This window comes from Chiroxiphia lanceolata, chromosome 13, assembly GCF_009829145.1.
Source record: "Chiroxiphia lanceolata isolate bChiLan1 chromosome 13, bChiLan1.pri, whole genome shotgun sequence".
Classification (NCBI taxonomy): domain Eukaryota; kingdom Metazoa; phylum Chordata; class Aves; order Passeriformes; family Pipridae; genus Chiroxiphia; species Chiroxiphia lanceolata.
Genome location: NC_045649.1, coordinates 8,144,336 through 8,156,706, shown reverse-complemented (window position 1 = coordinate 8,156,706; position 12,371 = coordinate 8,144,336). Strand labels below are relative to the sequence as shown.

Genomic DNA, 12,371 nt, shown 5'->3' with positions numbered 1-12,371 from the left:
TGTAAAGGGAGAGATTTTCAGGAAGCTTTGGTGGGAACCTGTTTCCTTATGGATTTTTATGAAGGGCTCTTTGCAAATGTGTTTCTGTTGATTTATTTTTCCAGGTCAGCCATCAGCTGGGCAATGTGATGGATCTGTTCACCACCAGCCTCTCCCTGGCGGGTCTCCAGCCTCCCAGTGACAGACAGATTGATGGCATCGACCTTTTACCTGTCATGTTGCAGGGCAAACTAATTGACAGGTTAGTCCTGAGCCCAGAGCTCCCTGCCTTGCATCCCAGCTGAAGGGATGCCAAATTGGAGGTTATTTTTTAAAACAAGCTCACAGATATCTTTTATAAACTGAATTGATGCATCTTTGCCCCCCTCAGTGAGGTGGGGCAGCACCAGAGCTTCACACTGTGCTAATTCTCTGCTGAGGTGGGATTTCCTGACGTGTGGCATGTTGCCATACAGTGGAGTCTGGGGACAGATGAAAATGTCACAGGGTTAGCAGGGATCCTTGGAACAACATATGGCAGGAGGAGAGATAAAAGCCTGAGAACTGTAGCCTGGGTAGGGGAGAATACATTATTTATTACTCGAAAAGCATCCCAGAGTGTGCTGGGTCCTTGTAGCCCCTGCTTGGGAGAGGTGGAGGTAAAGGCTGTGCTGCTATGGGTGAGCTTCCAAGGTCCTGCTTCTGTGGATGCTTCTGAAGGGATAGATTTGGGTTTAAGACCTGGAATGTTTATGGTGCTGTCAGCTGTTGGGTACAGGCACTGAGGTCTGGCAGCAAATATCCCTGCAACAAATGTTTTATTGGAAGTGTCAGAGGGCAAAAGAGGTCTTGTAGTTGTGATTTTGGTGAGGAATTTGGCAGCCTGGGAAATCTGAATGCAAACATACACTTTATGAGATAGTAAGGAAACATATGCATGGAAGACATCTTTGGGCTCTTTTCCTTGTTGGATTTGAGCCTCTGTGCTTTCTGTGCCTGTTAACAAGGGGCATGCCTGCAATGTTACTCGAGAGCTGCCATGAGCCTTGCAGGTTCCTCCTTGTCCCATCTTCTGGAAGTTTGTAAAACTTCCTTGTTTTTTTATAGGGGAATTTCATTGCAGTCACCAACCCCTTGGTGCTCTTTGTGTTACAAATACACTCAGAGCACATCACGGCTTTTTTTTCTTTTATTTTTCTTTCCCCCTAGACCTGACCAAGTCACAGTTTCCACAGCCCCCAAAAAACTTTCCAGGAGATGCAGTTGTTGTGTTCTTTCAAACTTAAAAAGGAAAAAAATGAATGGGGAAAAAAAAAGAAATCATTAATAGCAGGCTATTGAGTACAAGCTGGAATCCTCTTTCAAAAAGGAAAACGTATTTTTTAAAAAAGGAAAAGCCTAAATGCTTCAGTCAAAGGGGCACGTAATAACTGGCCAAATAGTGAGAGTTTATGGCAAGGAAAAAAGAGACTGGAGTACTCTGTGGCATTTTTTGGTGGTGGTGGCGTGTTAGTGGCACTGGTTTAGATCAGGTGCTGCATTTGGCAGGTCTCTCCCTGCCTTTATTTCACCTTTCAGGTAGGTGTTAAGAATCAGGAATGGACTCTGCTGGCAGCACCTTTCCCTTCTTCCTGGTGACAGAATTGTTTCCCCTTTGTTCCTGGTGACAGAGTTGTTTCCCCTTTGTTCCTGGTGACAGAGTTGTTTCCCCTTTGTTCCTGGTGACAGAGTTGCTTTCTCTTTGTTCCTGGTGACAAAGGCTCATTGTTCGTGCAAGAACCCACAGTGAGGCTGTGATTTTAAAATAAGAGATCTAAGGCCACCCCTGTCATTCATACACAGATATTTAAATTTTACCTTGCATTTAGGGACAGTTTTTTCAAGGTGGCATCACCAGAGTGAGTAGTTTTTGCTGAGTGGTATCTCAGAAGGAAAGAAAAGATGTTTGTATCCCCTGACAATGACAAACAGCTTTACCATCATGCCCAAAACAACTGGAGGGAAGAGCTGCCCAAATCTAGGTCCTTGTATGATGCGCTGCACCAACAAATCAACCCTCTCTCCTGCACATAGTCCATTTCAGTAAAATTCTATGCTGTTTCCTCAAAAAAAACAATTGTGTGTTGTTGGGGAAACCAAGAGGAACGTTTTTGGGATGCTCAGAGAAGTGCACAGGTGCACTGAATGAGATGCATTTCCCAGATGTATTTTTAATTAGTGAAACCTCTGGGAAAAAATGCAGTTTTAGCAGTATGTTTACATGCTGCAAAGTGAGGTTTGGGGGGGGAAAAATGGATAGGAGTTAAAAATACAGCATGTCTGGCTGCCAAGTTTTTCCATATGGAGTTTTTCTGAGATGTCATCCAGAACACACCAGCATCTGGTGTCCTCCCGGCCACCCTGCCTGGGTGACACTGACAGCTTGATGGCATAGCTGTGGAGTTCACTTGGTGCTGCTGGGAAGAGGAGACCGAGCATCTCAGAGCCTTTGAATCCCAGTTTCTCCCTCACACACACAGCACTTGTGAGTCATTTGATGTTTAAACCGACACGCTCTATAGGAAATACCAAGGGCTGATAGTTCAAGGATTAACAATCACTGGCAGCCAAGCTGGATAATGTTTCATTCTTGCACTGTGTGAGCTCTCAACTTGATGAACACTTTAAGAAATGTTAATTGAAAACCTTGCAGAGGAGACTATTAGGAGGCAGCCTGTTCCTGCCCGATATCCACGTCGGAAGTCAGACTCCATTAAGGTATTTGTCTCCCTTATCGGCCCAGTGTGGTGGTGTTTCTCATGCAACTCTGCTCTCTTTCCCAGGCCCATATTCTATTATCGTGGCAACGAGATGATGGCGGTGAGAGTTGGGCTTTACAAAGCTCACTACTGGACCTGGAGCAACTCCTGGGAGGAGTATGGCAAGGTAACAGCACATGAACCTGCTCCCAGGTGTCACTGGTGCTCCTGGGGGCAAACAACCCTTTAAACAGTTTTAAACTGGGGATATCACCAATTCATTTTCTTAAGGGCTACCAGATCCACTGTGGAGGTTTAAATTGGATATTAGGAATTATTTCTTCCTTAACGGGTTGTCCAGCTCTGGCACAGGGAGTCCCCATCCCTGGAGGGATTTAAAAGCCATGTGGATGTGGCACATGGGGACATGTTTAGTGGTGGTCTTGGCAGTGCTGAGGAATGGTTGGACTTGATGATCTTAAAGGGCTTTTCCTAAATAATTCTATGATCCTATGAAAATCTAAGGAGACAGGTGTCACACACCCCTCTCCTGAAGTCAGGGACAAGGAGAGGAAAATGGGCAAATTCCAAGTTTTTCTGAAGGTGCTCCCTTTAATGCTCACTTAATCCCCCTTAATATTAAACTTCTTTCCCTGCTGAATTCTGAGCTTTCAGGTATCCCTTTGCAGTTGGACTTGCTGATCCCTCTGCGTCCCTTCAACTCGGGATATTCTGTGATTCTGTGAAAGTCTGGAGGCCGATGCCACATGGATCACATGTCTTGCAGTTCCTAGGATAAAACACCTTGTGCCTTGAACTATTTAAATGGAACAGGGATGGGTTTTCTGGGTTTGTGATGTTTTTTCCTTGAAAGGTGAAAGGAAAGCTGTAGGAAAGGCACAGTAGAAAGAGCAGTAAATTCCACGTGTTTCATCTGCTATCAGCGTTTTTGCAAGCCCCCATCACACAGTGCTTTACATTTTGTTAATTTTACTTATTTCCTGGCTAATCTCCTCACAATTAGATGTTAAGCACTATTATTTCTCTTTCTTTTTGTATCTTTCTTGCCTCAGACTTGGGTACTAAACTCTGGGGCATTTTCTAAGTGGCAGGTTCACACGTGTGCCTTGCTGATTATACTTTTAGACATGAACTCAGTGCATTAGGACACAGCTCTCAGCAAAATCCTGACAGCAGACTGGGACTGGGGAGGGATTGTTTGCATGATTTATTTTTTTATGCCTCTTTTTTTGAACTTATGGTAGGTCCTCAAGGCATCACAGGTGCAGAACTAAGTGCTGATGACATTTGTGGATATAAAAGTGCACGGATTCTTTTGCTGGGATGTCCTGGGGGTAGAGGGAAACGTCAGCTCCAAGGGAGTCATTTACATTCAGGGTTGTAAATATGTGTGTTTGTCTTCCTGAAGGCTGTAATGCTCCAGGAGTCAAAGTTTGTTTTACAGGGAGTAAGGAGGAAAGGAAAGTTTGCTCTGGAAATATATTTTACGCTCCGTCTCAATGCTAATTCCACACAGATAAAATGAGATAATTTATTTGTCTAGTATGTGAGTAAAACCCATATAGCTCACGTGGAGGATTTTCCCTGTGTGGGAGACACTGGGAGCTTGTATGTCCCTGTGTTTGGGTGTAGGGATGGGCTCATGCTTTTCCCATGTGCACGGAAAATTCCCACATGAATTATTACTCTCCGTGGTGATAAAAGCACATACCCACACTTACGTACACAGCTGGGGAATAAATAAACCCCTACATTGATCTCAACTTATTTCTGAATGTCTGTGTGGAGCAGTGATAATGGGGACTGGTTCCTCCTTCCAGAGGCTCTCCCATTGTGAGCAATGGCAGTCATGCAATTAAGGAATATTTATTTCCTTCCAAGTCTTTGTTTAACTACTGTCTGATAAAAGTCAGCAATTATCCCCTACATCAGAGAGACCATTACAAATTCACTCTCTTTCCTGCAGCTTGGATCACATGTGCTGGATGTGGGGAAAATTGGAGCACATTAGTGGCCAGACCAGCCATTAACAATATGCAGAGGAAGCTCAGGCTGAAATTTGTTCCAATTCTCCTCATGTCCTCGAGCCATTAATTACAAGCCTTGCAAGTTTAAAAATAGAAATAAATCAGAATGCAGACCAGTTCTGAGCCTTCTTGGAGGAGTTTCTAAGCTCACCTTGTGATACAGTTGCCTCTTTAAATGACTTCCCAGCTGTGTTAATATTAGACTCCAGAATCAAAAAAGCCAGTTTGTTTGCTAATTTAATTTGAAAAACATATTTAAATCCATGCACATCTGTGGCATTTGGAATTCTGACTGTTTGATAAGTTTGATTTGCCATCTCAGCAGAACTTCAGCTAATAAGACCTTGTTAATTGTATGATCTTTAGAGGCCCTTCCTCATTGTGAATCCAGTGTGATGCTGTATTAAACTTCCAGATATGAAACTCTCTGTGTCTGAAGGTCCACACTCAGACCTGGAGTATTTGGTTGGCATGTCATCCATTGGAATGAGTTGGCCAGATGTAGCAGAACAGCTGCCTGCACATTTTTAAGAGGTTTGTTTTATGGGTAGTTGAATATCTCATTATTTGGACAGATACAAGGCCCAGTTTAGTGAAGCCTCCTTTCACTTTCAGAATTCCCTTGGTAATTGACAGTGTAGGGAATCATCAATACAGAAAACTTGCCCTAGTTTTAATCCACACTTGGTGCATTTTTGTTTGAATTTCAGATGAGATTATACCATTAAAGCAGCTAAACCCATGTTTTCATGTTGATACTGGAAAATGGGAAACTGATGCCTGTCCTGGGTCTGTCTAAGGTGACCAGAGTGAGCAAGGAAGGATGTGGCCAACTATGGCCCCTCACCTGGAAAGCTGGGTTTGAATGGGGGGTAAGTTAGTTCAGCAATAAAGAATGTACACACAAATAAAAATGCACCAGGGAGACACAGCTTGCAGAAAGCAAAGCCTAGGAAAGCAGAACAGGGATCTGAAGGCTTCTCTCCATATGGCTGTTGGAATATTTACCCTGGAAACATCCCATGCAAGCAGTACACAGGTTTACAGTCATCCCAAAGTCCCCTGACAGTAACATGCCCTTACTGGTCTGCATCCTCTGCCTTATGGCCTGGGATTAGAACTTGTCATCTGACACAGAGATGAATTGTGCTCTTCTGTTCTTCCCATTTTTTGCTTGTTTATTTTTTAACCCCCAAGCAATTTTTTTTTCTAATCTGACTCCTGTCATAAAGTCTTGTAGTCTCTCTCAGTGCTGGAGGATACCTTGATGCTCTTTTCTGCTGGATTAACTGGATTTTTTGATTCTTGAAGGGATGGTCTCTTGAAAGCATAAAGGGAAGGCTCACTCAGCAGAAGCAAGTGGGAATAAGCACTTCATGGGACATTTTCCCTGTGGATTGCACAGGATGCTTATTTAGAGCTGTTTACCTGGCTTCCATCTGTATAGGTGCTCATGTTTACATAATTTGACATCTCTGACATTCAAGAGGTGATAAATGGGACAGAGAGAGATGAAAGGAAACCTGACTTGAAAAATGTGTTTGTATTTTTAAATAGTTTGGTAGAGGGAGAGAGATCTCCCTCCTGCACAGGGCTGAGTCCCTGTTGCTCTGACTGATGGGTATAAAGCTTTTCCATTTTTGTCCACCTTTCTTACTGCAAAAATCAGCAGTGATAAAAATAGCAGAAGGGAGAACTAAGGATAAACCTGGAGAGATCCCTTGCATAGTGTAACACACAGGACTTTTACTGGAAATCACCTGTAAAATGCTGTTCTTGTTTGGAAGTAGGGGTCTGCAAGGGGCAAAACTGGATATTCTCTATAGATTTAACCGAGTAGGTAGCCAGTCCTCAGGAATCTACTGATTTCATGCTGTGTGGGGGAGGCAGGAGTAGGAGCTGCAAGAGAGAGGAAATTTCCTTTTCTCTGCCTGCCACCAAGAGTATCCAGCACAGAACAGTCCTTGTGCCCTCCAAGAGCACTGATGCAAGAAGGGGAAAAATAATTAAGAAAAGCACGTGGAAAAGGCCCTTTGGTTGTTGGAGAGTGGCTGATAACATCAACCTTTCTGCTGTCAGCTTGTTAGGAGTGTTCACTGAGTTTCCAGAGCGCTGCTGTGACTTTAAAGGATGGCTGTAGGCGCCTGCCAGCAGCTCCTATTGTTTTAATGCAAAATGCCAAAGGGGTTATTCCAGTCAGGCTGTCTGATTGCCCTTCTCCTCCACGTGAAGGGATCGATAAAGCCTTTTCTGCACAGGGGATGTGAAGTCAAGTAGAACCTCACAAATAATGACATTTCATTGTGGTCCTCTGAGCATATGAACCAACCATCGATCGGGAGGCTTGTGAGCTGCCCATCTTCAGGGGCTGCCCATCTTCTGGGGGCTCTTCCAGCCACTTAACACATTAGAGGCAATTCTTGGTCCACAGTATTGAAGCTTGGCAGTCACACTTTGAGATGTCTGTTCATCCTGAGCTCCACTTTAGGAGGATTTCGCTGGGAATCACCCAGGAAGGGAGAGCACCATTTACAGGTGCTGTGGCAAACAGCAAGAAACAACATTCCCAGCTTTCATTAACAGCTGTGCTTTTCTCCTTCCAATATTAACACGGTTTTGCTGCTCTGGGTTTTGCATGGTGGAAGGAGGAGACATGAGCAGGAGACAGATCCCAGATTTGTGCAGCACTATCCAAATCCACGGCCGCCTGTCAAGTCAGAGTGATCTGGGCTGGAGCCAGGGTGAGGAATTGCCAGAGGGCTCACGTTAACACAAGTGGTGATTCCATCTCTTGGCCCAGAGCCCAAACTGGCAACCGGCTGTGTTTGTCTCATGTCTATATTGACACAGCATCTGTGGTCCATTTGCTCTGGAAATTAGAGCATAAGCTGTGCAGCCAAGGGCTGCAGTGTCTTAGGAACAGGGAAACAATCCGGGTTACTTGATTGCTGGGAAGGACAGGAAGATGGGCTCTCTGGGAGGTTCATGTGATGAACAGGGAATGTTATGTTTTAATAATAATAATAATAATAATAATGACTGTTGGAATTTCTCCTATGACAAACAGTTTTACACAGTGGTGCAAAATGCTGTATTAGAGCTAGTACAGAGCTGAGCTATGTCTGGTGCCATTTGATGCTCTTTTATGGGCTCCCTTAGAAAGCAGGAGATGTTCTAGACAGGGTCTTCTGGTTTGGCTTTCATGCTTTTGCGATGGAGGAGAAAAGCTCCAAGAGTTCACCTAAACACAGGCAGTGATCTTTCCACTGTGTTTGGTCAGTATTACCTGTGGACATGGAAATTACAGAATCACTGACGTTGGAAAAGCCCTCCCAGACCAAGTCCAACCTGTGACTGATGCCCACCTTGTCACCCAGACCAGAGCACTGAGTGCCACATCCAGTTGTTCCTTGGACACCTCCAGGGATGGGGACTCCATTTATTACCTTGGATAGTGAGCAGGATAAAATATTAGGAATGTGCTTTAAGTGGCTCTTGATCTCTGCATATTGTTATTAACAGTCTGACAATAAATAGCTTTAAGGGAATGACAGGGGATGAAGGGGTGGCAGATCTGGGTTGTGTTATCCTGATGGATAGGACAGGCATAGGCACCTGTCAGCTCTTCTCTGACATGACATAGCTCCAGACATCACCAAACCTTCCAAGCAACCAGAGGCATGGTCCAGGTGCTCCAGAATGTGGTTTGTCTTGCCCTTAAATAGTTCTCAAGTCTCAAGCAGATTTAATTTAGACTGGTTTGCCCCAGGAAAGCAAAGCAATCCAGACTTGGGGATCCCAGGGTTTTTAAGATGGTATAGGATTTCTTTCCATCCTGAGAATTGAAAATGCTTTGACTGAAACAGAACGAGATAAAGGTGTGAAAAATAAGTTAAATATTCTTTTCTAGCAAAGGAACAGAGGACTGGGCTCCTCTGGCTGTATCTGTAGTGTGTTAGTTGCTCTGATACAGGACAGTGCCTTGATCAGGGGTTTGAGGGTGTATTTTTATACATTTAATATAATATATATAAAATAATATATTTATATCATATTTTTGCTCATTTCTTGAGGAACAGGTAGAAAATCTTTGAAGCACTCTCTGGAAGTTGAATATTGGCTGTCACACAGTACATAAAAATAATAATAGTCCGTTTTATTTGCAGAGATAAAGTTGAAATGCCTTAGAAATTTCAAGGGTGGTTTCAGCCAATGTCATAAAATTGTAGTTTTATTTATTGGAGTTTTATTTATTTATTTATTTTGATTTTCCGCAATAGGCTGCTTTTGAAGAGGGCGTTGAGTGCTTAAATTAGAAGGACAGACAGCTTTTGGCTGGTGCTGTCAGGCAAATTGTACCAGCACTTTCTTTCCTGTGAATCTCTGGGACTGTAGCCTGGGTTGTGTTCTGGAGTCCAGGCTACAAAGAATTTATAGGAAACAAAAGCTAAAATGTAAACAGAGCAATGTCTAAACAAACACCCAAGAGACTAAAATCTTCTTTCAAACCGAAGCGTTTGCAGCCGAGGAGCATTGTACCAATTAGCAGGCTCTTAATTAAATTGCTTGTTTGATTTGCATCCAAATTATAATTTGGATGTTATAGAGGCTTTGATACCTTTTTATTAACTGGTCCTTTTGTGGAAAAAAACCACAAAAATCTATTTTCCCTGTGTGTTCCAGAGGCCTGTGGCGTCACAGGGTGGAAAGGTCAATCAGTTTTGTATCCATTTAAAGTCCATTATTGGTAGGGCCACTCCAACCTATCAAGCAACTCCCTTATTTTTCCAGTCAGTGATTCAGGAATCTATAGCTCTGTGCAGATAAATGGGATTTCATGGGCTTCTAAACTTCTTGCTTTATTGAAAAGCAGAATATTAACTGCTCCACTGACCAGCTGTCCATTAAAAACATGGGATATTTTTAGAAAATTGTTTGCCAATCAAATCCTACCAACATCTGTAGAGAGCCTTTTCAGTTTGTTTTATAAGCAAATGCTACAGCTGCTTTCCCACTTCCATTGAAAGATTCCCATTTACCTTCTCTCCATGTCTCTGTCCATGTCTCGGGGCATTTTGGGGGATTGTAAGGAACGCAGCGTGGGAGCTGGAATTGTAAAGCCCAGCTTTAACAAGTCCATTTGGGGCCAGTCCTTGCTGGGCTGGAGGGGCCCTGCTTTATTGGCTGCTCAGGGAAATTAGTGCTTTTGCATTTTTGGCTATTCCCAGGGTTTAAATGGGTTCTGGAGGCTGCAGGCCAGGGATTAGGGAGCTGACAACTGGCTAATAACAGGCTGGGCTTGGGGAGCAGGAGCCTAGCAAGGCTGGAAGGGCAGATGGAGGGAGCTGGAAACTCTGTCCCTCAATGCCCAGTGAGCACTTAACCCCTTACTGCTCCCAGTTGCTTTCCCAGGGCAATCCCCAGGCCTCTCAGGGTGACTGGGTGTTCCTCCTGGGATTTTGTTTTTGATCAGAACTGCAAAGTGATCCAGTCCTCTCTCTATTTCGAAGCCACAGGAACCAAAGAGAGGATACTTTCCATGTGCAGAATTTTTATGATTAAATGGTTCCTCCTCTTTATCTTTTGTTTTGCCATTTCATTTCAATGAATATTTTACAGAGATTGTATTTTTGTAAGACAAGAATGTATGAGGTACTTCAGCTTTTATGTCAGTGCAACTCCACTTTGTCACCTTATTTTACCCCACCAGCTCAGAATCTGTTTTGCAGACTGAAGTGGACTCTTGGGTGTTTGTAGGTATTTTGGAACAAGGTGCTGGTGAAAGTGTTGTCACTGGAATCGATTTTATTCCCTCCCATGTGTCACCCTTGATGATCTCTCTGCCTTTTCCTGCAGGGCACTGATTTCTGTCCTGGGCAGAGTGTCTCTGGAGTGACAACACACACACAGGAGGAACACACTTACCTGCCACTGCTGTTCCACCTGGGAAGGGACCCTGGGGAGAAGTTCCCATTAAGGTGAGCAAGTTAATGAGCTTGTGAAAACCCAGCACTGTCAGTGTATAAAATTCATTTGCTTTGGTAGCTGGTTCTTGAAATGTGCTTTAAAAATGTCCCAGAAATCCATTCTTGGAAATAATGGTATTCCTGCACACTTTTTCTCAGGAAAAAGGAACAAACCTTAGTTTTCAGGTGGTCAGGTTGGACGGGTGTGCATGTGGACTTGTCATTCCGGTTGTTCTTGTTCCGTGTCCTACAACCCCTCAGGGAGGAGGAAAACACACATTTTTGGACAGGACAGGACTGATGCAGCACAGCTGTGGAATAAAACAGAGGTGCTGCTGAGTGTGGGCCTTGGAGCTGTGATTCTCTGTGTATTTTGGGACTAGGGAAGAAACAACCAGGGATCTGTGGGACTGGAATCTCTGGAAGGCAGCTGTGGTAACCTTCCAATCTCCCAGCCCAGTTAAAGGAGCTTCTCCAGAGGCTGTTTAACAGGAGGACTATCTGCCCAATCCTGTTCCATCCATGGGCTCTCTTGGCTGTCTGAATCCATTTTCCTCTAAGCCTCCTATTGTAATATTTATCTCCAGCACACACCATGCCCTGAGAGATTTCTGGAAGGATTTATGGAGTCCTCAGCCAGCACAGCCCACAAAGAAATCTGCCACCTCCAAAAAGGCTCCCAAGGTATTCCCACCTCTCTCCTTCTGAGTTTTACCCTGCGGCAAAACCAGCTGCAAACGGGGACACGCAGCCTCATCCCTCACCAGTGGCACTGACTGGGAGAGTGTGGGAATAGATAAAGAGAAAACTGGTGCTGCTGTGACTGCCTGCCCAGAAATGGGCTTGTGCAGCAGCTTGGACAGAGGGAGATGTTTTCTGAGCTGACAGGGCTGCAATTACTCAACTGTTTTAAATAATTGAGTGGACACGCTCGCTCCGTTCCTTTCAAAGGATCTGAGCCTGTGCTGGCCACTAAGTGTTTTCACCAGAGAGAGAAGGGGGGGGAATATTTCCACTTCACTCTCACTTAACAGAGCACTTCAGAGTTGCATCAGGCAGTGGATAAAGCTCTTTGGGAGCCCAACATTAGCTCTGCTTTCCACTGCATTCCAGCACTAATGAATAAAGCAAATCTGCAGCTCCTGGGTTGTAAATACAGCTCAGTGAAAGGACACTGGGTTGAGATTCCAGATGAGACCATGGCCTGGGCAGTTTGACAATTATTTTATTTCACGTGGGCCTGGAGTGACAGGACGAGGGGGAATGGTTCCCACTGTCAGAGGGCAGGGATACATGATATATTGGGAGGAAATTCTTCCCTGTGAGGGTGTTGAGGTCCTGGCACAGGTTGCCCTGAGAAGCTGTGGCTGCTCCATCCCTGGAATTGTCCAAGGCCAGGTTGGACCAGACTTGGAGCAACCTGGTCTAATGGAAGGTGTCCCTGCCCATGGCAGAGGGTGGGACTGGATGGGCTTTGAGGTCCTTTCCAACCTGAACCATTCCATAATTCTGTGATTTTATATTAGGGAGATGAGTGGATAAAAATGACCTCTTTTTCCAAAAATCAAATAAGTGGGTAGTACTATCTGAACTGTACTTTGCCTACTGTGTTTGTCACCTGTGTCACCTGCTCCAGGTGA

General features: G+C 44.3%; 1 protein-coding gene across 3 annotated transcripts in view; it reads left to right on the top strand.

Annotated features, from left to right (window-relative positions):
- Nucleotides 1–12,371, top strand: part of GALNS (galactosamine (N-acetyl)-6-sulfatase) — a 44,203-nt gene that overhangs the window by 17,802 nt on the left and 14,030 nt on the right. For all 3 annotated transcript variants that reach the window (XM_032700929.1, XM_032700931.1, XM_032700930.1), the window contains 3 exons: nt 105–241; nt 2,802–2,904; nt 10,622–10,743. In XM_032700929.1, the coding sequence (XP_032556820.1) occupies nt 105–241; nt 2,802–2,904; nt 10,622–10,743 (362 nt within the window). The remainder of the gene's footprint in view (nt 1–104; nt 242–2,801; nt 2,905–10,621; nt 10,744–12,371) is intronic.